The sequence below is a fragment of the Dipodomys spectabilis genome, unplaced genomic scaffold (genome assembly GCF_019054845.1).
Source record: "Dipodomys spectabilis isolate Male_0828 unplaced genomic scaffold, ASM1905484v1 ptg000365l, whole genome shotgun sequence".
Classification (NCBI taxonomy): Eukaryota; Metazoa; Chordata; class Mammalia; order Rodentia; family Heteromyidae; genus Dipodomys; species Dipodomys spectabilis.
In genome coordinates, this window is record NW_024871042.1 from 8,692,438 (window position 1) to 8,718,915 (window position 26,478).

The 26,478-nt window shown below is 40.1% G+C and overlaps 1 protein-coding gene across 1 annotated transcript in view; it reads left to right on the forward strand.

Moving 5' to 3' along the window:
• The first annotated feature begins 9,225 nt into the window (after window positions 1-9,225).
• Syndig1 (synapse differentiation inducing 1) overlaps window positions 9,226-26,478 on the forward strand; it is a 95,133-nt gene continuing 77,880 nt past the window's right edge. The window contains exon 1 of the mRNA XM_042666536.1: window positions 9,226-9,723. Coding sequence (XP_042522470.1) covers window positions 9,244-9,723 — 480 coding nt within the window. The 5' untranslated portion in view covers window positions 9,226-9,243. The remainder of the gene's footprint in view (window positions 9,724-26,478) is intronic.

Consider the following 26,478-nt stretch of genomic DNA (forward strand, 5'->3'; position numbering starts at 1 on the left):
AAGCAATATTAAATGCTATGATTCTATAAACATTATCACTATGAAACCAAGAAGCCAAGTTGTGGTAATAAAATAATATTACCTATTACCCAGAATAATAACCTGTATTGGAAAAAGGAAAATATATTCTGTATTTTTTTTAATTCCCAAACTGCTCACAATAATGAGACATTTGTTTTCACTTGCATTTGACTTGTATCTGTGTGGAAAGGGGAAAAGGGAAGAGGGAGGAATTCTGGAGTTTCTTAATGACTTTTTCACATGGAGAAACAGCATTATTAGTATCTTCCAGCCTTGTCTATGCTCCATCATTCTGATTTACAAGGAAAGTCTTTTTGAACTTCACTGATGTTTATTATAAAGGGGAAGATAGCCACTGGATGGTCGCCATGTAGAGATTTCTTTCTATTCATATCTTGAGCATTTCCATCTCCCTCTTATCCCTAAAAACTCACATCCTTGGGTTTCACTGTCATTTTCTTTCCTGAAGTGAATCTGTAAGGGAATTACTTAGAGAGAGTGTGCGTGACCTAAATTTCTGATTTCTGATACTATGTATTGTTATTGTTTCACTTGTTTTTGTGGTTTTGCCCAGTTTTAGATGATTGCTCAGTTTGGTATATAATCCAAAAGGTTTTTCCCTGACCTTGAATGCATTGCCCACTGTCTTTGAAGCCCACATGGTGTTAAGTGTAAAGTATAATGCCAACATGGTTGCTTAGGTCCTATGACTTCCATCCTTCAAGCCGGAGTTCTAGGCAGCAGCTGCCACCCCCTTCCTTACCTCTAGCCGTTGCTTGAACTCATCATTGGTTCTCGTGGCACTTTAAAATCCTTATTTTGTTAAGGATTTCTTCCCATTTTAGCTTTTGTTAATATCTGTGCAAATCTTTCACTTATTTTATTCTTTAAAAGATATCTTTAAGTAGTTGTAAAAGAGATTTCAATTCAGCATATCAGCTTATGAGTACAATATATCTTCATCAGTGGCACCTCTTCCAGTTTTTTTCCCCCCTCCCTGTGGGGGGCTGGGGAGAATAATGTGTGCCAAATCCTCTACCTCATGACTTGTGGTTAGAAGCATGGAGCTCTATCTCATTTGCAAAGGGAAACTTTTGCTTTTGTTGATTCTCCATGCTCCCTCTTCAAATTCAATTGCTTTTGCCTTTTTAAAAAAATCACCTGTCATAGAGTCTTAATATGCTTTGTAAAAAATTTTTTAAGAAAATGGAGACTCAAAAAGCTAAAGGAAATTGTGCAAATTTTAAAGGCATTAATAGTCTGAATCTGCAAGTTTTCTTATTTCCAGAATCACATCATATCTGTTATACTTCTCTGAGCATTACTAAATAGGATTTAGAATTTCTATAAACTCTGTCCCAGTGGTGCTATGAAAAATCCGCACACTCCAACAGAATTTTGAATTGGCTTTGAGAGTAGGATGCAACAAACCACCAAAAGAGATACATACCATGATGCATTTTGCAATTGTAATGTGCCATCTAAATGCTAAATAATTATAACTAGTATGGTTTTGAATGCCTCATTTACCATCTCTTCCTCCAAACAGCAGGCTTTTCTATGTGTTTGTTCTAAAGGCAAATTGTAATTGTTTTAGTGACATGTGCACACAGCTTTTTTCTCTCACAACACTTGGGCCCTGCCAGGAAACACTATCATTGGCTTAGCAGGAGAGGAAACACTGCTATTTACACAAAAGGTTTCTTAACCCTGTTGGGGCTTAGGGAAGACTCAACACCTGGTGCTCTCCTAATGCTTTTCCTAATTGAGCTCTTATGAGTGGGAATTAGAAGTGTTGGAAGCAGGCCATGCCTGCCACATACCCCAAGCACCCTGGCTCAACTAATCTGCAGCTAGTTTAATTTTCTTCTTCAGTTGCGTGGATTGCTTTCTACCATTCACCTTCTACTTGAAGAAGCTGCTGCAGTGGTTGGTTTTTGAACTAAGTGTGACTACTGTGCCAAAACTATTTTGCATCTAAGATTCCTCTCAGCCAAGGAGCTGAACATTAGATACTACTTTGTAAGGTTCCTTCCATTCCACACCTAAAACAAATCATAAACCCAACAATGTAGACCTTTTAGTCTCTGTGGAGGGTGTGTAAAGCAGTGGGAGGGAGTTGGTGAGGAAGAGGTCGAGTGGGAAAGATAGCTGTTTTAAAATCTCGCATTATTGAGAGGCACAAAAGGAAAAGTAATTTAAGAGAGTTTGGATAATTCACACTTCCTTATTCATGCATTTGTTTGAAAACAACAATAACAACAACTATACTGCAGCCCTGATTCTCAACACTTTATTTCTAGTTATTTCCTCACAGTAAAAAAAATCTGTTAGACATTAGAGACAAGTTTGAGAAAATTACAACCTGTAGTCCATAGTCCTAATTCCAGCATGGATAGATCCATGTATAATGACAACATATTCACAGTACATATTTGCCCCTGGCAAAGGCTGGGATTCTCTACAAAGGGTGTACTTTACGTAGTTTACAAGGAAACACAGCAAAACACTGCTCAGATCTTGCATTTGGTGGTGAGGATGAAAACCAGGCTTCAGCATAGACTGCCTTATTGGAGAGCACTCAGCTATTCTTCTTGCTGACTTTCAGTTTGCATTTCAATCAACCACTGTTATATTTAGGGCTTTGTAGATTCTAAAAGTTGACATGGCTGCAGATCCAGGATGAATCCTACTGGTTTCTTGGGGTATTCTTTACTGCAGCAAATGCTGTGAGCTGGGTTTTCTCCCAGGCTTTAGAGGTCAGAAAAACAAACCATTTTCCAACACATCATGAGAGAATCCATCTTTTAGGGCAGGCTTAATTATCCCACTTCTGAGACTGCTCTGTAGAACCAGAATGCCAATTAATCAATTAGCAATGAGGGATTATTCCCCCCGGGAAGTGAGGACACAAACAACATGACCCCACACATTCTCACTCTGTAATCAAGCAGCTTATGAATTTGCAGGAAGAATTAGCTATCTTGCAGGCCTGTTCTGAATTTTCATTGTGAATTGTGTGCATCCATACCAACATGTTGTCCGTCTATCTTTTGGGCCAGGAGGATTTTCATCTCTGTAGGGGCTCCTGCTTGGACATATGAAAGCATATACATGTCCCCTTCTGCAGATCCCAACTATGAAAATAAGGTGATGCTATTCAGTAATGTTTGCAGAGCTATGAGTTGATGAACACACCAATTGATTTTTTTTGGTTCATATGGGTTATGGTTAACACTTTCCAGAACAGCCTGGTTGGCTCTTCAAGAAACTGCTATATTATTTCCTTTATTTGTTGCAAATCACACAATATCCTAGGCTTTGTAAGTTATAAAGAAAAACAGTTAATTTGCCTTATGATCTGTCACAAGATTGAGAGACCACATCTAGAAATAGAATTTTTTCTCTGGAAGAGTCCTACCATCATGATATAAGGGATTTATTAAATGGCAAGAGACTCTGTGTGTGTGTGTGTGTGTGTGTGTGTGTGTGTGTGTGTGTGTGTCTGTCTGTCTGTCTGTCTGTCTGTCTGTCTGTCTCTGTCTCTGTCTCTGTCTCTGTCTCTGTGTGTCTGTCTGTTTTGGAGTCTTCCTCTTGTCATAAAACTATTGTGACTCAATCGTGGAGGCTCTTCCCTAATGTCCCTATTAATGCTATTCACTCTTCTAGTCCTCACCTATAAACACAATAGTTCAATGAAATATTCCTCTTGGAATATTTGCATTATGGGGATTAAATTCAGCATGAATTTCAGAGGGGAAAAAGCAAAGGAACCTGAGACAAAGCTTTGAGAGAGACCCCAGGAAGCACCAACTGGCACAGTGAAGTGAAGAGATAGACTTGTCCAGTAAGCTGATCTCTAGGGAGCTGGGGAGCAGGCCTTCTGTATGTCTGTGAGAGAGTATGGGATGCTGGCCTTAGAGCTGTTCCCTCCCAGTGACAGAGATGCTAGGATATTTTTATCCATCAGCTCCTTGAGTGTCACTTGCAAAAGCTTAGCAGACAGCATAATGACATGGACAATGCCAAGATGATGCTATCAACCCCTGTTTAGTGGAGGCCCAAACCTGGAGTGTAGTACCCAGTGCTTACCTCACCCAATGTGGGTAAACTAATCTCCATGGCTCTAATTTCCTTAGTGCAAGGTTCTAAGCCAGAAGCAGGGTGCTTCATCCACCTGCTCTGTTTCACCCTCCCTCATTACATACTCAAGGGAAGTGCCTCAGCCTGGTATTCACCTCCCACAGGCCTTGCCAGCCTCCTGACCTTGTCAGGACAGGTACTAAGCCGAAATTCCATACCACCTGTCCTCTCTCCCCATCCTCTGAGTGTCCTGCTCTACTGACCTTTGTCATGTCTATTCCCTGCCTCAGAGCTCTAAGCATTTGGCCTGCTGTTTCTCAGCCTGGACTAATTCCCTTATTCTTGACCTAGTTAACTACACACCACCCTTCAGGGCTTTCCTCGCCACAGGAGCACTGCCCAACTAGGTTACTGCCCCTTATGTTTATTCCCTCCAGCCATGCTTCTCCTTGTTTACAAGCCCTCATCATACTTTGGTGCTGATTCATATAGTCTTCATGGCTGCAGGAAGTGTCCTGGCCAGTGGCTGTCTTGATGCCCACTCAGTGCTTGCCAGGTGGATGCGCGGAAGTGCCTGCCCTGTCCTTACTGTATGTTATGTGTTTGATATATCTCCGTTTCTTTCTTCACCTGGGTTTGAGAAAGGAATTCCAATTCTCCATTTTGAAACTTCTACAGGTAACTTACAATGAGAGTTGAGACCACCTTCTGTCCATCTGAAGGCTTTTATCTTCAATCCAGGCTTATTTTCACTTGCACAGAAAGATAATGGTTATGTGGAGGCTTTGGAAGAAAGCTTCCAACATCCAGACAAAAAAAAAATTAAGTGCATTTATTTTTAGATACTATTGCCCTGAAATAAAAATAGGGATGGAATGGTGCTATGATTTGGATATGATTTGTTCCCCAAAGGTTTTTTGTGCTAGAAGCTTGATTCCCCCAGTGTGCTGGTTTTGAGGTGGTAGAACTTTTCAAAGGTAGGACCTAGAAGAAGGTAATTAGGTCCTGGAGCTCTGATCTTATGATGGATTAATCTTGTGTCTTGAGGAGAGGTCAGGTCTCCTGTGACTGGACCAATTCTCAAAAGAGCCGGTCTCTTTTTCCAACTATGACCACCAATACCCAAGTGTTATTAAGACTGTCCTGTAATATGCTTCATTCAGATGCTGCCAGATGTAGAAAAGAGGCATTGGGAGCTCAGATGTTGGCACAGCAAGGAGCTATTGACTGTCTAGAAAAAGCTATTGAAGGATGCTGCCATGACAAAAATAAAAATTTCACCAAAGTCAGCTTTTCCATTTAGACCCAATTTATAGTACACAAAGCTGGAAAATTCACTTCAATAATAAAAATATCAATTATTTCAGGTGGTAAATTTTTTGATATACAAGTTGAGTATTCCTTATCTAAAATTCTTGGGCCAACCATGTTTCAGAGTTCATATTTATTTAGGTTTTGAAATATTTGGATATGTTTTATGAAATATCGTGGGGATATAAATCCAAGCCTAAACAAAAAAATTTGTTTATGTTTCATATACATCTTACATGATAATCAAGAGAGAATTCTATACCATATTTTCAATATTTTCATATTTTGCAGATCCATAGCGTGAGGTTGGATGTGGAATTTCCACTTGTATCAGGTTGGCACTCAAAACACTTCAGCTCTGGAAATACTTGGAACTTGGGGTTTTTTTCTCCAGATTAAAGATGCTCACACTATGGTTATTAGAATATATTTAGTGAGTAAAATCAATTAACTTGTTTAATACCAACACCTGCCTCTCAAGCTTTAATGTGCAGATTGAGCCAGGGATCATGTTAAAATGTAGATATGGACTCAAGCAATGCAGCTCCTATGCCAGAGAATTTTTTGTGTGTGTGTGCATGATGCTGGTGCTGATCGCAGGGACTCACATATGTGAGATATGAGCTCTTCTGCTGAGACATAACCCAGACCTTTGCATTTCTAACAAATTCCCAGAGAGTGCTGAGCCTGCTTGCCTTGGGGGAACTGGGAGCAGCATACTGTAGAGAACTTGGAAGTGACTTAGCCCAACCCACTTCAAGATGCCACTAGCTTGGATTCACCTGTGGTACACTGCAGAAGGATTATTTTCACCACACAACAGTGATTAGATGCAACATGTATTCATTCACTACCAAATGGAAGAAAGAGAAAAGAAATCACTGTTTCTTTGCTGTCAGGGAGCTTCTGATGCTGACCTCAATAGCTGCTGCATTGGCAGAGAAGGATGTAACAGTCATTGTAAGAAAACAAGAAGAGATGATAAGAGCATATTAGCAAATAGTGAATAGAAAAGCAACTTTGGCTTGGACGAGAGCATAGAACTAAATTGAGAAGGCAGAATTTGAACAAATGCAATTATATATCTTTTGCATGCTGTACACAACTGATTCTGGCAGAAGGCGCTTAAACATAGCCAGAGAAGCTAAGTCTTTGAAGTTACAGACTTGTTGCTATATCCAACAGATGAAAAATTATAAGAAAGGCCTAATTTAGAGAGCAAGCTAATGGCTTCTCTGTGGAAGGTGGAAGATTGGAGAAGTTGAGTGATTGGACTAGAAATTAGAAATATCCTAGTGTTTGCCCAAGCCCCGAGTTCAAGCCCGAGGACTGACAAAATAAAAGAAAGAAATATCCTACTGTTAAATATAGCAGTGTCTTGATCATATGATACTTAATGTGCCTCCAAAAATCTTTGTTCAAATATTCTGAGTTCTTAAACTATAAATATGCCTTTAAAGACAGACACTTTAAAGCAACTAGGCAGACAAGATTTTATACACACAGACACACAGATACAGACACACACACACACACACACACACACACACACACACACACACACACACATATCTTTCCCCCTGGTCTTGGAGTTTGAATTCAGGGCCTGGATACTGTGCCTGAGTTTCATTTACTCAAGGCTAGGGCTCTAACACTTGAGCCAAAGTGCCACTTGCGCTTTTTTTCTGAGTAGTTTATTGAAAATCAGAGTCTCACGGACTTTCCTGCCTACGCTGACTTTGAGCCTCAATCCTCAGATCTCAGCCTCTTGCCAATAGCTAGGATTACAGACGTGAGCCACCAGTGCCCAGCAAGATAATATATTTTGACCTCTCTTAAATTGCATACAGGATCATGTTGTTAATATCCAATATGTTTTAATGCATATGTTGAGCTACTCATCTGAATAAGTTCTCTCATATTTTTTTCTATTAGCAAAGGTATCCTCTCTCTTTTTTCTTTTGATAACTCTGCAATTTTAGAACACTGTAACAACAAATGAAATAATTATAACTGTGAAAATCCTTAAATGTTTTAGAAAGCTATATCACCAGAGGTGCCAGAGACTAAAATGTTTTTATATAAGTTATTGACTTGCAAGCAATAAAAAGTTGAGGACATATATTCTTTTCTTTCTTTTTTTTTTTTTAATTTAATTTTATTTTATTTGAGAACATACTGTACAGAGGAGTTACAATTACATGGGCAGGATAATGCATACATTTCTTACCAAGCATTGCAGCCTCCTCCTTTGTTTACCCTTCACCTCCCTTCCCAGCCTCCCCCCTCCCTCCCACCCAATCATACCCCCCCACCCCCCCCCCACCGACATTGTAAAGCTGGTTTTGACATGACATTTTGTACTTCTCATTGTTGCAACAGGTCCACCTGAATCCTTAAACGACTTGTTTGTCCCCATCTCCTCCACATGTTATACTGACATCAAATATAGTGAAAGCGGGGGTTACACTGTGGGGGAGGGACATACAAAGCAACAAAGAAATAATCTTATAAATGCGTTAGAAACACATGCATGAAAGAAACAAAAACATTAAAATACATATTTGAGTTTTCGTTTTCCTAACATCACATTATCTGACTTTTTCCGCTTGACTCATACCTATACTAGATATTGCAAATAAGGGAAACCATGGGACCTATGTTTCTTTGGGCCTGGCTTACTTCACTTAATATAATTTTTTCCAAGCCTTTCCATTTCCTAACAAATGGGGCAATGTCATTCTTTCTGATGGAGGCATAGAATTCATTGTGTATATATACCACATCTTCTTGATCCATTCATCTACTGAGGGGCATCTGGGTTGGTTCCATGTCTTAGCTATGGTAAATAATGCTGCAATATATTCTTTTCTTTCTTAAATCATAATCTCAGTGCCCTTCCTTCCCCTATTCTTTCCTCCTCTTCCTTTCCCTTCCTTTGGCTTTTCTTGCATTCCTTTTTTCCCTTTCCATCCCTCTTTTCCTCCCTTTGTTCCTCCCCCTTCCTTACTTCCTTTCTTCCTTCCTTCTTCCTTACTTTCTCTCTTTCTCTCTTTCCATTTGCAAGCCTAGATAGGAAAATTAGCTTAATGGAATTTGGAGGTCTTAATGGAATCACAGATACATAGATGTTTTCCTAAATCAGGTAAACCAAGGCAGGGAATCTTGAGATTCCTAGGTCATGCTAGAAGTCTATTAAGCATGTGGAAGTGCTGAGTACATTCGAATGGATATACTAGTGTGTACATGCAAGTGTCCCCAGTGTGGCACTTTTGTCCAAGTATGGCACTAACTGTGGAAATCTTGATGTTTATCTTCTGCATCTGTGTGGAGCTTTATCTTCAGCCCTTTATTCCTTGGCTATGAATGAATAGTTGTGTCAATCCCCAGTCGGTCTTATTTCCTGTGGATGTGGATGAGATTGAATTCACCCATGGGTTTCAGGATGGCTGCAGGCAGTCAGGGGTTTCTTTAAGACTGTCATGGTTCCAGTTCCCACCCTTTCCTTCATTTGAAAGCAAAGACTTTACAGAGAGGCAGGTAATCAATTTCTGGTTTCCTCTGGCTGGCTGCTCTGATAGAACCAATAAAAAATTCACAGGACAAATAGGTCTGCATATTTATCTGATTCTACGGCTACCATGCATGTCAGTAGGCCAGTACAGTCTGAACCATGATGGGTCTGGTGATACATTTTGAGTCTGATTTTCATCTCATCTCATCTCCGTTTCCTCTTCCTCCTCCTCCAGGGGAAATGGATCTGATGAAACAAGTGTGACCTGTGAGTCCAGCTGGCCAGCCTGACACCCTGTGGAGAGGGAGACTACCATGGATGGCATCATTGAACAGAAGAACGTGCTGGTGCATAGTAAGATCAGTGATGCTGGCAAGAGGAATGGCCTGATTAACACCAGAAACTTCATGGCTGAGAGCAGAGATGGCCTGGTGTCTGTTTACCCAGCACCCCAGTACCAGAGCCACCGAGTGATGGCCAGTGCGACACCGACCAGCCTGGATGCCGGCAGGAAGGAGCCTGTGCAGCAGCTGCTGGACCCCAACACCCTGCAGCAGTCGATGGAATCCCACTATCGTCCCAACATCATCCTCTATTCCGAGGGAGTGCTTCGCTCCTGGGGAGATGGTGTGGCTGCCGACTGCTGCGAGACCACCTTCATTGAGGACCGGTCACCGACCAAAGACAGCCTGGAATATCCTGATGGGAAGTTCATCGATCTTTCGGCAGATGACATTAAAATCCACACCCTGTCCTATGATGTGGAGGAGGAGGAGGAGTTACAGGAGTTGGAGGTCAGAAGATATGCTTGTTGGGGTCTTTTGGGAATGGGAAAGTGGGGTTTGAGGGAGACCTGGAGGGCCCAGCAAAAGTCAGGGAATAAAGGTAGCATAGAAAGATGCAGAGAAAGCAAAGTCTTTCTCAGTGTTCTTACACTCCTCAGTATGTATGAAGGCTGGAAGGGGTGGAGATGGACAAAGGGCCTGGAGGCTTTAGTTGTCATTTTGATACACAGGACCCAAGGTCATGGACATGGGGCAACAGTCACCAGTCACTACTTAGAAATTCTACTGTTGACTACTCCACAAGAGAAAGAGGATCCTGGCCAAAAAAAATAAATAAATAAACAAGATGGGGTGTGGGTACTGTTAGAATTTCCTAACCACCCCTTTTCTGAGAACTGAACTGCCTTGAAACACCACGCAAGACTTTTCACCAAGTAGAGAAGTGGTGTGGACGTGGATGTGAAGGCCAGCAATGGTATTGGTGAAAAGTTTCGTGTGGTGTCTCAAGGCAGTACCATTCTCAGAAAAGAGGTAGTTAGGAAATTCTAACAGGTGCATGTTCTTAGAACCCCAGGAGGCTGGAGGACATGTGTGAGGTCGGTTTTGGAAGTATTTGGGAAGTTCAATGTGGACTCCTTAATTGGGCATCTTCAACTTTCTACTAAGAGATTTTTAACATTGCTAAAAAACCTTCTGTGGCACAGAAATTGAAAAGGGAAGATGGATTGAATTATTAGACCATTTTCTTTTATGATGTTGGAAATGGAACCCAGGGCCTCAAGCATACTAGGCATAGTGGGCTATCAGCTCCAAGAAGAATCGTTTGTTTAGTCAAGATGAAGGCATTTGAATTTCATTTGCATTTGCATTCGCAGAAACGCATACACTGAGGAGAAGCATGGTGATTCAGGCCTGTAATCCCAGTGATTCAAAAGGCAGAAGCAGAAGGCTGGATAGAAGAGCAGCCTGGGCAAAAGCACAAGACCCTATCTTAGAAATAAGTATTGCAAAAAGTATGGCGGTATGGCTCCAGTGATAGAATATTTGCCTAGCAAGTGTGGAGCCTTGAGTTTGAACTCCAGACACAAACACACGTACACACGTATACACGTACACACACACACACACACACACACACACACACACGCTGAAAGAGAAAGAAATGTGCTCCTTGGAGATGGTATGATTAGGCACAGCAGTTGTGGGTGTTGGCAGGTAGGAGGATGAGACTGAGTACAAGGGTGTCAGCTGACAGGCTGTGGCCCAAGCTTGAGGATTCTCTTCATTGAGTGGCTTGGGTCCTGCTGAGATGTGAATGCAGGGCCAGGGAGCCAAGATCAGGGTCAGTTCAGTCAGAAGCAGACTACTTAAAGGGAAAGGGGCATTTCCCGTGATGGGGGCGAGGCGCGGGAGGGCAAGGACATTTTGGAGGTGGAAGGGAGATGTCCAGGGCTCAGGATGAGGAGGGTGTCAGGAGAGGTCAGTAGGCTGCATGTGTGAGAGAGTGAAAACTGTTGCAGTAGCTAAATGAAAGGAAAAGGAAACAGCAGATGTGGGCCCACTTTGGTCTAGACTCAGTGCAGCCTGGGAAGCTTTCTGGCCATGAATTGCTTAGAACCAGTTAAGAGCCATGACCTGGAGGAAGCGGACATTCTAGAAGAAACTTCCATGATGCAATAATGGGAGTCTGCGTGAAGATGTAGCCGAACCCAGGCTCCGAGGCTTCCCTCAGCAAGGTGTAGCCATCCTCAGCAGATCAGGCTTCAGGCATGGCTTGCTCTGGGCATCCTAGGTAGGAGGGGCAGGAAAAAGGAAGAGGGAGAGATTTCAAGAGAATCAGCCTCACCTACATGGAGTCCTGGACTGGGGAGAGGCCAGCAGAACATTGAGGCAGTATCAGGCCTCAGGGAGAACCACATGCACCCAGGAGGTGATGGCTTTAGCTACCTGGAAAGCCAGGTGTGAGAGCAACTCCTGGGAAGAGAACTCATGAGACTCAATGGACAGGCCACTCAGTGGTGACCCTGGCATGTCTGAGGAGCATGTAACACCATATAGTGACACAGGGAAGAAGAAGAAGGACAGGAAGTCAACCAGGGCCTTGAGAAGCCAGGAGGGTGCTTCAGCTTCTGCACAAAAGCCTACATCAAACGTTTGTCATTCTCCAAGGTCTAAGGATCTGGCTGAATGCTGCCTGGCCTGCATGTGTCTGTGAAGCAGACATCTGAACTTAACACAGGAGGCCTGATGAAGGGATAACCCATTGGCACTGCAGGCTTCTCAAGGGAGGGTGAGACTCAAAGTATCTGTAGGAGGAATGGGTGAAAGGCTGCAGGAGTGGCACCCCTGCTGTACATATGAGGAGGCTTGAGGGGGTGGTGGTGGGTGAGCACAGACATTGTAGCCCAGGAGGTTTGCAGGGAACCAAGACCTGTGGTTGTGGTAAGCATGGGAAAGACAAGCCCTTTAGGGAAGCAAGATCCTGCCACAGAGGACCCTAGCCATGTAGGGAAGATTGGATTCAAGAAGGCTACATGCTTGGATACCTATGGAACAGAAAGAAGAGGTTTCCAGCTCAGAACACCTCTCAGGGACCTTGGGATGGGAATTAGAGAGCCCGGATACCTGTAGAGCTATTTACTTATTAGACTGCCTAAATCACACTTCATGAGCTATGCTTTGATGGGTACCCTCGGGTAAGGTGAAGGTAACTGAAGGACTGAATGCTGCAAGGTTTAATCCACATGACAATGCAAAGCCTGCAGGATGCTGTGTGGAGGAACTGGGAACTGCAGGGGGCAAACCTTGACCTCTGACCTTGGAGAACAGTTGAGAGGGTTTCCAGCAAGAGGGCTGTGGTTGTGGTCAGGTCTGTGATTATGGAAGCTGTTCTGCCTGCAGCATGTGACAAGAATCTGGGAGAGATGGAGAGGGAGGGTGAGAAGAGGCTCACACTGGATGCAGAGAGCTTCTTGACATAAGCGACAGCATTAGAAGTGGAAAAGAAATACTTTGAAAATGAAATTTGTCGTTGATTGGAGAGAATTTTTTAGCTTTGATGTGATTTTTTATTTTTTTTAGAAAATCAGTTCTAAGGTACAATAGATCCCTGCAGTTTAAAGACTTGGAGTAGTGGCTGGATTGAAAATACAAAAGGTATTTCTACATGTCCTCATTACCGCGTTCTCACACGATGGATTTTATCTTGTCCTGGCCTCAGCGTGTCCATATTCTTCGCTGAATGACCTCATTGTGTCAGTGTCAATGAGACAGGAACAGGTGATCAGCATGTCATCTTAGGCTCAGTCAGCCTCCCTCTTATGGTTTCACAATGGACTATACTCAGAATTCTACTCCTCTTTCTTTAACGCTTCTATGGGCTTCTGATGAAGCCTGCAAATAAACCCAGCCAATATTTAAATGCAATTTGTTTTATTCATACTATGTCTGAATCCACATTTTTTTCATCAATGTATTTCGGGCTCCATTTTATTGCAACAATTTCTCATACAACCATCTCTGTAGAGTTTGGCAACTCTACAGAGGTCTGACACCTACCCCGAGGCAATCTCTCACATTAAAATTTAGGAGGTGGTGAAGGACACATACTTGTCTATGCCGACAGGTCCAAGGCTTTGACAAGTTGTGTAGGCATCTGGAGAAATAAGCTGTTCCACCCAATCCTGTCGCTCTGTTCCAGGAATGGTAGAGGTAGCTCCTATAAACAGGCCTTTTTAATAATATGGCAACAAGAATATTTAGGTATAACAGTGATGCTTTCTCTCTACTGTTACTAATATGTGTAGAATGACTTTTGCTGAATACTAAGGCTGAATATATTGGCATTTATACTTTGACCAGGAGAGTTACTTCCGTAGCATTGATGGGACAGCAAGTTATTTGATTGGACAGTTTCTTAAGCACCCAGACCAAGAAATGGCTTCCTGGCTGTGAGGGGAAAAGATCAAGACACATTGTGGCTGCTTTTGCTTTTCTCATGCTGATTACACACCAATGGTTTGAGAAGATCAGCCAGAGTAGTTAATTAGAAATTCTATGAAAATATTTTTTTTCTCAGAAACATTTTCATGATATAGATATGGTATTTGTTTTATTCCATTTTGTGTAAATTAAAACAACTAATAACATTAGGGGAAAAAAACATAATGATTGATGAGAAATGCAACTATAGGTACAGCAGCAACTGGTTTATGGTTTACTACTGCTGCCGTTCTATGCAATAATAAAGGGTATGTATCAGTTAGCAAAATTTGCTGCATAACAAATCATTTCCAAACTTAGTGACTTGAAACAACTATATTTAGTTCATGATTGCAAAGTCAGCAATTTAAGCTAAGGTCAGCTGATAGTTCTGCTTGTCTCCCCTGAGTTCACTCATTTGGCTGTGAGCTGCCAATTGGCTTGACAGCTGGACTTGAGAATGTTTGCTGGCTACAGTGACAGGAGCACATTTCTCTCATCATCCAGCAGTCTATTCCAGAAGCTTCATCACGTAGCAGCCATGGCAAGGAGCAGCAAGAGCAGCAAGAGAGGTTGAGTCCTAATGTCCAGGGCTACTACTTCAAGTTGGCCTGTGTCACATGGTCTTGTCTTGTTGGCCAAAGCAAGTCATAGCCAAATCCTTAGTCATTACCCAGGGTCCTAACACGGTTGTCCTTCTGTATCCACAGGGCCCCTTAGATACTTAAATCTGTAGATATTCAAATCGCATATTTAACATGGCACAGTAGGGGCAAATAACTATACACATCCTCTTGTATACTTTAAGTTCTATATAAATAATTTATAAAACTTAATATAAGCCAGGTGCTGGTGGCTCATGCCTATAATCTTAGCTACTCAGGAGGCTAAGATCTGAGGATTGTGGTTCAAAGCCAGGCCAGGGCAGTAAAGTTGGTGAGACTTTTACCTCCAATAAACTACTCAGAAAAAAAACAGAAGTGGTACTGTGACTCAAGTTGTAGAGTGCTATCCTTGAGCATAAAGAGGCTCAAGAATAGCACCCAGGCCCTGAGTTTAAGCCCCAACACCAGCAAAAACTAAACAAAGAAAGGCTTAATGTAAACCTGACACTGGTGGCTTACAGCTATAATCCTAGTTACTCATGAGGAAGAAATCTGAAGGATCACATTTTGAGGCTGGCCTGAGCAGAAAAGTATTTGAAACTTCATCTCCAAAATAGCCAGCAAAAATCAGGGCTGGAAGTATGGTTCAAGTGGTAAAGTGCCAAACAAGCATGAGACCCTGAGTTCAAACCCTACTGCTACTCATACATACATACACCTACAATCATAAAACCTAAATTCTATGCAAATAATTGTATTATGTAAATAGTAAGTAGTAAAATTATGTAACTAATATGTATTAAGGACAGTGAAATGTGTACACAGGCTTTGCACAAATGCATGTTTCTTCTAATATTTTCTTTTTTGGGGTGGGAGGTCCAGTCGTGGGACCTGGCTGGGCCTGGGCACTGTCCCTCAGCTCTTCAGCTCAAGGCTAGCGCTCTACCACTTGAGCCACAGCACCACTTCGGCTTTTTTCTTTTTGCTTATGTGGTGCTGAGGAATCAAACCCAGTGCCTCATGCATGCAAGGCAAGCACTCTACCACTGGGCCACCTTCCTAGCCCCTTTTCTAATATTTTCTATCCATGCTCCATTGAATGTGCAGGAAGCAATGCGCAGATACACATACTCAATGCAGAGAAAAGTGTTAACAAACATGATATCCATCCTGCAACCACAAGGAGAAAGTATAAGCAACTTGTCTTATTTTTGTAAAATCATCCAGCTGAATAGAGCAAACACAGTGATCGTTGGACTGTGATGGAAGCACCCACAAAATAAGCATTGATCTGGAGTGCTTTCTAGAAAACAGCTGTACTTTCAGTGGGGGGAAAATGTGATTTGTAAGGCCTGTGGGACCCCCTATCAAATTTCAACTGGACACCTTGACTGCAGAGTACAGTTTTCAATAAACCATTACCCTAGAGTCAGGTTCCTGTGACTGGAGCTCCAGAGTAATGGGTGGTCCAGCTCCCATCTACTCCCTTGTCATCTGGCCAGGAAGGGATCTCTCCTGGTCTTATATTCAGGACATGCCTGGATATAGAGTGTTTCACACTCCCAGTCACAATCTGCAGTAGCACATGGAGTTATCAGCTAGACTTTGTGATTATAGCAGTAACACAAATGGGTTCTGTGACAGGTATTAATAATGCTTACAGAAAATCTCTAGTGATTCATTGGGTATTTTTGTGACCTTACTTGCTTCCCTTGAGAAAGATGTGCTACCAGTGATCATGTAGAGCAAGTTGTGGTTTGCTATGAGATGGGAATACTGTGGAGGCCCAGAGGGTTTTTAAGAATGCCCATTGCACACAGGCTGACATCACAGGTCCTAGCCACTGGCATGTGTGATAATTGGCCCTGTTTTCCTACAGCTCAGGACCTTCTCTGTTATGTGACTGTCCACTGCCTCATCCAGTTCACATCTAAGAGCTAAAAACTATAGCCTAAAGGAACATCAGCAGCAGGAAACCACTATTCCTTTTCATAGAAATAAACTCAAACCAAGAGATTTCAGGGACAGATGATCAAGGAATTCTGCAAAGTATACAATAGTAGTTTAAGCCTATGGAAAGAAGTAGATGGAGCCCACAGCTGGAGAGGCTGCACAGCCCTCCTGTTGTCAGAGATGCTGACCAAATGTCAAAAGGCACATCATCACCACTTATTTGTGACAATATGCAACTGCTCATATCTTGGAGAACCTGCACCATTGTCATCTAAAAACTGTGTCCATACAGGCTGAACCTAAAGAAGGGAATCAGAAATATGTGATTATGCACTTTGTGCATGCTGCCAATTAATCCCCAGAATACTGAGGACAGGTAATACTGTCCTCAATGTAGCATCTAAATGAAAATAGATACTGAGGTCTTTGCAGTATCACACTGTTGGTTTTGCTGACTGCCTCTGGAGCTGAGATAGCCTTGCTAACTTCAGGCCCTTGTCTCCCAAGGATGATATTGTTATGTCTATATTAGGGGGGAAATGTGTGTATTACAATGACCCTCCATTTAGCTTTGTGCCAGAGTCCACAAATGAAGCACAAAGAGACAGAGCTAGGATTGTCCCAGAACTCTTCTTAACTTCTCAGTCAAAGTTCCCTGAGATCTTTGAGTCTTTCTTCCCCTTCAAAGCCTAGGTACATGTAGGAGGTGAGCATTTACAACTGTGGTAAATCCCCTGTATACCTTATACCCATAAATATGACAAAAAGAAGTGGTTCCTTAATCAACATTGAAGAAATTCAAAAGCATCAATAAAACTAAATAGCATATAGAAAGGAAAACAAATTCAGAAAATAATAGGAAATATTTTTAGAAATTATTTTTCATACTCTGGATATGAAAGTCTAATTATTAGTATGAGATTTGAGAAGCTAATTTGGGTAGAAGGAAATGTTTTTATATTTTGGTTGTGCATTTTTATTATCTTTTAAATAGCTATGAAAATGCATTTCAATTCAACATGTCAATTTATGCATATAATGCATCTTGATCCATATTACCTCTCCCATCATTCTTCTCATCTATCCCAACCCAACTCATCTCATCAAGTTACCAGGTTCCATTTTCACATATGTACATTGGGTATTATGACTCTATCCACCCATTATTCCTCTCTCCATTCATCTACCCACCTCACTTGGCTTGTTGTTTATTTTTTACTTTGTTGTACTGGCTAAAATCTGAAATATAGTGTTTAATAGAAACGATAAGAACAAGCATCTCACTATGCTCCTGATATGCTTTTAGGTGTGTGTGTGTGTGTGTGTGTGTGTGTGTGTGTGTGTGTGTGTGTGTGTGTGTGTGTGTGTGTGTGTGTGTGTGTGTGTATCTGGTTATCATGAGTCAAGCTTTCAGGATTAAAAATTATGTTAACAATGATTGTTTTGGTACAAGTTCTTAGATGTAGGGAAATTCCTTTGCTCAATATTTTGTGGAACAATGTTTTTGTTGTTGTTTTATGTGTGTGCCAGTTCTGGGTTTTAACTCAGGGTCTGGGCACTTCCCTTTTTTGCTCAAGGCTAGTGCTTTACCACTTGAGCCACAGTTCCACTTCTGGCTTATTGGAGATAGGAGTCTCACCAATTTTCCTGCCAACACTGGCTTTGAAGCACGATCCTCAGATCTTAGCCTCCTGGAGTAGATAGAATTATAGGCGTGAGCTACCAGTGCCCAGAGAATATGTTTATTTTTAATTTAAAAGATAGGTGCAAAATTTGGCAAGTGTTTGCCTCTATTTTTGCTTAGGTTATCAGTGCACTTATTTTTTGTTTTGTCGTGTATTCTTTTATCTAATGATATAGTGTACAGCAATAACTAATTTACAGGTATCAAACCATCCTTGCTTTAGAGAATATATCCCATTTCTTCAAATGTTGCTAGGCTCACTCTTGTAGTTATTTGTTAAGGATTTTTATGTCTATATGCATGACGAATCTTGATATGGTTTACATTTTTGTGTGTTCTCTTATTTTGTCTTTGATATCAGGATAATATTGATCTCCTAGAATAAATTGAAAACTATTTCTGTCACTATTGTCTGGAAATATTTATGTTTGTATGAGTGTACTCTATTTGTAAATAAATATTGCTTAAAAGTCACAAGTGAAGTCATATAAGCCTACACTATTTGCAAGAACATTTTCAATTACTGATCTAATTCTATTTATTTGTTGTTTAAAATCTACCATTCAAAAGAAAATCTTTTTTATCTTTCTTCATGATATAGTTTTAGTAATTTGTAATTATCTTATCTTTATTATCTGACTTGCTCATAGTAGCCTACTTAAAACTGTCTACTTTCTGTAGGGTTGGTGATAATGACTCCTGTTTCAGGACATATTTAGTTATTTTGGTTTTTCTACTTCTAAGAACTTGTCACTTTTGTTGGTCTTTTCAAATATTTTTCTTCTGATTTCTTTGCTTTTGCCCTTTAGTTTTGGGCTTTCCATTTCATTAATTTTTAGTTAGATATTTATGCTATCCTTTCTTATGCTTTCTTTGGTTTAAATTTGTTTCTTTTATCTAATTTCTTTACATAGAGCTAATTTTATTCATAGAAATCTGTTCTTTTATACTGTATATGTTCATATAGCTATCTAGACTTCTTTCAGACACTTTAAACTCATAAATTTTGGCATATTCTCTTCATTTTCATTTACTTACAAATTTTCTGGACACAAAAAATACTGTTTTGTTATTTTACTAATGAGTTATTCATAACTGAGTAGTTTGATTTTCAAATGTGCAGGGATTTCTCACACATACCTATCATTTATTCATAATTAAATTTTATTATGATTGAAAAACACTTTGTATAATTGCTCTTTGAAGTTAGTTGGAACTTGGTATATAGCCTAATATAGCATGAGTTCTGGAAAATGTGCTGCATATACTTAGAATGGGTGTTCTTCTGTTGTATAAATTACTCTGTAATTATTTATTAGGTCAAGTTGTTTAACCATGCTGTTCATGTCTTTTATCTTTGTGTTCTTTTTTTTTTTTGTGAAAATACCATACAGAGGGGTTACAATTACATGGGCATGGTAATGAGTACATTTCTTATCAAACATTGTTGCCTCCTCCTTTGTTGCCCCTTACCATCCCTTCTATACCCCCATACCCTCCCACCCCTGGCCAAAGTTATAAAATTCGTTTTTCGACATAACGACGTGTACATCTCATTGTTGCAATGGGTCCACTATTTGTATCCCTATTTAAATGATTTGTTTTTTCTCTTCCTCTCCACAAATTATACCTACATAAAATACAATGAAAGGAGTGGTTATACCGTGGGGGAGGGACATACAAAGCAGCAAAGAAATCATCTTATAAATATGTTAGAAACAATAGCAAAAAAAATTTCACCTAACATCAACTTATCTGACCTTTTCTGCTTGTCTCAGACATATACTAGTTATTGCAAATAAGGGAAACCATGGGACCTATGTTTCTTTGGGCCTGGCTTACTTCACTTAATATAATTTTTTCCAAGCCTTTCCATTTCCTAACAAGTGGGACAATGTCATTCTTTCTGATGGAGGCATAGAATTCCATTGTGTATATATACCACATTTTCTTGATCCATTCATCTACTGAGGGGCATCTGGGTTGGTTCCAGATCTTAGCTATGGTAAATAATGCTTCAATAAACATAGTTGTGCTGGTAGCTTTAGTATGGTCTTGTTTATGATCATTTGAGTAATGCCCCAAAGTGGGATTGCTGGGTCATAGGGGAGCTCTATGTGGAGTCTTTTGAGGAACCTCCATACTACTTTTCAAAATGGTTGAACAAGTTTACACTCCCACCAACAATGCAGTAAGGTTCCCTTCTGTCCACATCCCCTCTAGCATCTGTTGTTATTAGAGTTCTTGATTATAGCCATTCTAACTGGGGTGAGCTGGAATCTCAATGTTGTTTTGATTTTCATTTCTTTTATGGCTAGAGAGGTTGAGCATTTCTTCATGTGTCCATTGGCCATCCTTCTTTCCTCTTCAGAGAAGAGGCAATCCAAAAATTCATACGGAACAATAAAAGAGTCCGAATAGGCAAAAACAATCCATAACAGAAAGATCAGTGCTGGAGAAATATCAATACCAAGTTTCAAACTCTACTACAAAGCCATAGTAATCAAAACAGCTTGGTACTGGCACAAGAACAGACCTCAGGACCAATGGAACAGAATTGAAAACCCAGAAATGAACCTACAGATATATAGGCATCTAATCTAATCTTCGATAAGGAAGCTAAAAAAATAGAACAGAAAAAAAAAGACAGCCTCTTCTGTAAATAGTGCTGGCAAAATTGGTTAATCACTTGTAGAAAACTAAAGCTAGATCCTTATATATCACCCTGCACCAGAATCAACTCCAAATGGATCAAAGACCTCGGAGTCAAAGCAGACATTCTGAAAACATTACTGGATGGAATAGGAGAAATCCTAGGTCTCCTTGGCACAGGCCAAAATTTTCTTAAGAGACCAGAAACACACAAATCAAAGAAATGTTGGACAAATGGGATTGCATGAAATTGAAGAGCTTCTGCATGGCAAAGGACATAGCTAACAAGATCAATAGAAAACCCACGGATTGGGAGAAGATCTTCACTAGCCATACAATGGACAAGGGTTTCATATCTAAAATATACCTGGAACTCAAAAAATTAAATCTCCCAACAACAAATCATCAAAGAAACAACTGCCCAATAAATAAGTGGGCTAAAAACTTAAAGAGAAACTTCTCTTTGTGTTCTTTGATAGAGTTTTTGGAGTGTGGTTTTTTGATAAGTGGAATGATGTCTCCCATTTTCATTTCCTTTGTAGCTTGATTTTAATAAAAATCCTCTCATTTTTCATAAATAAATATCATTAGTGTACTGTTAGACTTTGGTCACATTGTAAGCCCTAACCAGTCTGTTTTCAATCATTTTGTCCAGTTGTTGCTGGGAACAGAATTTGCATTCTTCCTGTTTTACCATCCAAGATGGTGTACCAGAAAATTATCAGAAGCACTGAACATGCTTGTCCCAGCATGCATCAGATGTGGACAAAGAATATGTTTACATATGGCGTGTGGTTAGACTAAGAGTTTTACCTAATTATCATTAGAAAATTAAAAATGAACTGGGCACTGGTAGCTCACACCTGTAATCCTAGTTACTCAGGAGGCTGAGATCTGAGTATCACAGTTCAAAGCCAGCCCAGGCAGGAAAGTCTGTGAGACTCTTATCTCCAATTAATCATCAGAAAACCAGAAGTGACTCTATGGCTCAACGTGGTAAAGTACTAGTCTTGAGCTGAAGAGCTCAGGAACAATGCTGAGGCCCAGAGTTCAAGTTCCATGACCAACCAAAAAAAAGAAAAAAGAAAAAGAGAGAGAGAGAAGGAAGGAAAGAAAATTAAAAATAATTGCCTTGGGCATTCAAAAATTAAATTACTCTTTTCTCCCTTGGGACATTTTATAAATAGATAAAATGTATGTAGATACACATTTTCTCTTGGACCTATGTTGAATCACACACACAGGGAATTATTTTACATCCTTGTTTCCCATCACATTGTCTTGATTCCCATACTATACAGCCACTTTATTCTGTGAAGTGACACTCTACAGATAAATTTAGCTTATGTATAAGTTAAATTCCCTTCATGAAATAAGTACTTGGCACCTTTGAGGGAATGCCAAGAGCAGTTCACAAGGAGAAATTCAAAAGTATTTTGTGAAATATATCACATAATGGTGTGGCATCTATTGTTTTGATTTTCAGTATCACGTATAACTCCTTTAAATGCATGGCTTAAGACACATTTCTCAGAGAATACAAATCAATATTCTTACAGAATCATCTTTCACTTTCTTATATGTGTCAATTAAAAGCATGTGCATGTGTTATATAATCATTGGATGAAGAGGAGAGATGAGACTGTCGTAAGCAATGAATACATCTGCCAGAGTAATGCAGGAATTCATACTCTGAAATACTTTTTTCTAAGCAAAGGACATGCGGCTCAAACCAAGTGCACATTCCGCAGATGCTTTGTAATTTCATACTTGTATTGATCAGCTGTTTTCATTATGGCGTCCAGGACACTAGTCAACACAGCTGGTGGTCAGAAGCTTGCCATGTTTGTGGACCCTCAATAAAGAGAATCATTGCCAGAGAACTGGGATCTGTCACTGTCATACTAACAACATCTAGATTGTCTGCATTTACATGCAGTTATGGACTGCCTACATTTCAGCATGAACATTATGATAAATGTAGGTTGACTGGTCATGAAAAAAAACTAATCTGATGAATCTCTTTCATACTGTTTTGACCAAAAACTAGAATTCTATTATTGTTATTATTATGATTACCTTTAAGTAGTCATATAAAGCAGTTTCAATTCAACATGAGTACAATGCATCTTGATCAGTGGTACCTGTTTAGTCCCACTCATCCCCTCAATTTTCCTAGATCCATTTTTCACATATAAACAATGAATATTATGGCTGCAGAACTGTCACTTTAAGTGAAATTGTAGTTTAGTAAGTCCCTTCCCCCCATACATGTAAGGCTGATGTCTTCTCTCAAAACTCATTTAAACAAAATACAGTATGGATCTAGAATGCATTGGGGATCCATGTAATGTAGATTTCTCAATAGCTGACTGAAATATCTTTCTCTCTGGGCTCACCACTGTCTTCAGCATTTTTTGCTAGCTCTCTAGTATAAGTTTAAAAGCATATCCTTCAGTGACTGGCTTTGAGCATTTTGGGATTTCAATCCATTTGATCCTTATTGATCCATGTAATAAAATCATAAAAGAATAGATGTAATATTAGCAATAGAGAAATATTAGAATCAAATAGTGATTTTTTTCACTTATGATGAAAATGTGTTGGTTTAAAGAGGTAATGCAATAGCCAGACAATGGTTGCTTGTGTTAATCCTGACTACCCAGGAGGCTGAGATTCTGATTATGGTTCAAATCCAACTTAGACCTTATGATACTCCATCTCCAATTAACCAGCAAAAAGTCAGGCTGAAGGCTTGGCTCAAGTGATAAATTGCCAGTAGAGCAAGTAGACCATGTAAGTGCAATGTCTTTAGCGCAAACTGTGGTACCAAAAGAGAGAGAAAGAGAGAGAGAGGATGATGATAAACAGTCTTCATATTATAATTTGCATTTACTGATCATGCTAATGAAGAAAAAGATAGAATTCATCATTAAAATGCAAAGATAATCAACTTTTAGTTTTGCCAATATTCTTCAGTCTTTTCCATTTCACCATATCTCCTACTAACATTAAATCCATACACACACATACACATACACACACACATCTGAAACAGACATTTGAGATGGCTCTGGGTGCATCACTAACTTTCTCATTTGGAAAGAAACTGTGGGAAGGTGATAGATCATGCAAGCCTGGCACTAGGTTTTTTGAAAGTGAGATTTCCAAAACAATTACAAGAAGCATTGGTTTATTGGATAAGCCATATGCATTAAGATCATATAAATTATAAACATATATGAAAACATATACAGGGTCATATGTGTATATTCACAAATTGATTATAGTATAATCATGAGATTATTCCAATTGTGTAACTCCTTTGAGCAATTAAAGTATAATTAAATGAATACCAAGAAGCTAGAACCTATGTTGTCCGAAGTGGGTGAGGTCATGGAGAGCAAGGGCTGACAAATGAAGTGAAGATGTGTGAGTGAATATAGTCACAATATTTAAATTACCTGTGTGAAAATGGAAGCAGGTAACTTGAGGGGATAGGTAGAGTTGAGAGAGATGGTGGAGGATGATGGAAGGGGTTGCATTGATCAAGATGTATTACACTTATAAACCAACATGTTGACTGGAAACCTCTTTGTGCAAACACTTGAAGATAATAAGAATTACAATTATTATTAATAGAAGATAATAATTATTATTAAAAAACCAAAATATTGTTAAAAGTAGGTGATACTCCATCTTTACAGATAAAGAATCAACACATCAGTCTTCAATGGGCACTGATACAAGAATAAATCTGGCTAGTCTTGTATTCGCTGGGAAGAAACAGGCAGTAATGGAATTGAGACTGAGACTATCAGTAAGGAATATGTGCTGAGAGATCCTTGTCTGGGCTTATCATTGGTTAGGCTGGGTTCTCACAAATGAAGGAGAAAGAAATAGTTGTAAGTTTGACTGTTCTGGAAGTTGGAGTTGCCTGAAGATCCACAAAAAAGAAAAAATGTTTTCCCATAGAGGAGAGGATATAAATCTCATTGTGTCCCAGCTACCAATCACCAGAGAAATATTCACTGCAATGGAAAAGGCATCTGATATCTAGTTGAAAACACACATTCATCCTTCCAATCAGAGGTATATGTCATTGTACAGTGATGAATTTTCATGTTGTACCTCAAACATGTTTGTAAGCCAAGAGTCAGCCAGCCTACAGTGCTACCATATGTTAGAAGAGAAATAATTACAGATTTTGCTTTTGGAAAGGTGAGAAGTACCAAGGTATGTGGTAGCAGTCTGTGCAACCATAAAACAACAGATTTGGGGAAGCAAAGGACAGTCATCAGAGGCGATTTTGCATCAGGATATACTGGAATCGTATATGTATGGCATTACCTGCTGAGGTCTACATTGTAAAATATACACTGAACAAAGACCTCACAGAATTAACCATGATATTCCAAGGATATCAGTGGTGAAGCATGTGGGGATAAGGTGAGAGTGATTTGAGTAAGCCATCAAATCACAGAACACAGCCCTTCTTCCAGCTCTACTGGCCCAGGGTAGGTAAGATTTGGATGTGTTTCACTGTGGTAGATTTCACTGTGATAGATATATAATTTTACTCTAATGTATACAATGTGTATGTATTCTAGTAAGGGGTTTGAACTCAGGTCTACACACTTTCAGCTTTCTTGCTTATAGTTGGTGCTCTATCACTTGAAACACTCCTCCAGTCTGGCATTTTGCTGGTTAATGAGAGATGGAGTCTTGTAGACTTTTCTCTCCAGGCTTGCTTCAAATTGTGATCCTCAGATCAATCTCTGAAGATTTTTTGAAGAGCCGGGATTACAAGTGTGAGCCACAAATGTCTGACTTCATTCTTAATATTTCCAATTTTTAAAAGGGGGGAAGATGAGGCATTCCTGTTACCTTGACTATTCAGGAAGCAGAGATGGAAGAATCATTGCTCAAACTAGCTGTGGCAACAATACATTGGAGAAACCTTATCTTAAACAGCAACAACAAAACTAAGCCAGCTACTGAGACAGTGAAGATAGGTAGAAGGATCATGGTCCAAGACTGACCCTTGGCAAAAAAAAAAAAAAAAAATGAGACTCCACCTGAGCAATAAACTAAAGCAAAAAAAGGACTAAAGATATGGCTAAAGTGGTAATATACTTGCCTAGCACACAAGAGGCCCTGAATGCAAACCTAGTACCACAAGAGCAAGCTACTGGAATAAATCAATCACTTGTTAGATCTTCTTTTCTTCTTTTTGCTTTCATCCTTTTTAAAATTCATTAGGATGTGGGTCACCAAACAGCTCAATGAAATTCAGACTTCCTGCAGATGATCTCCAGGGAAGGCCACGAGCAGTTCCTGTCTCCCAGGCTTCAGACAGCCTCTCACCTCTTAGTAACTTCTTTCAACCTCTCAGCCACGACCTGAGCTGTCCTCCTCATGGCTTCACAGCCTCCTTGTGCCTGAGATGTTCCCCCCCTTGCCCTCCATCAGGCTGGTTTCTCAACACCCCAGGTCTCAGTGTAGATGCTATTATTGATGTATCCATTTGCTTGTTTATTTCCTGTCTTGTTTATTCCACTGTCTTCCTAAGGCACTGAGGGTCTTAAGGTGAGTTTCCCACAAACGCAAATGCGACTGGGGTTGGGGGAGCCTCTCATAAGGAAGTAATTTAGGCTGATGGCATTCCCAGGGAAGAGAGCAAGAGGTAGGGAAGCAGAAAAAGGAAGGCAAGGAAAACAAGCAAGGAAATGGCTTGGGGAAAATGTCCACAGAGGTTGTCTCACCTCATCCTGCAGAGTAAGCCAGAGCTGAGTTCCAGCCCCAATGGACAGTGGCCACTACCATCACCGGGAAAGCTACACACAGCGAGGGGGACAGAGACCAACTCCTGGAGTCTTCTCAGTGCGA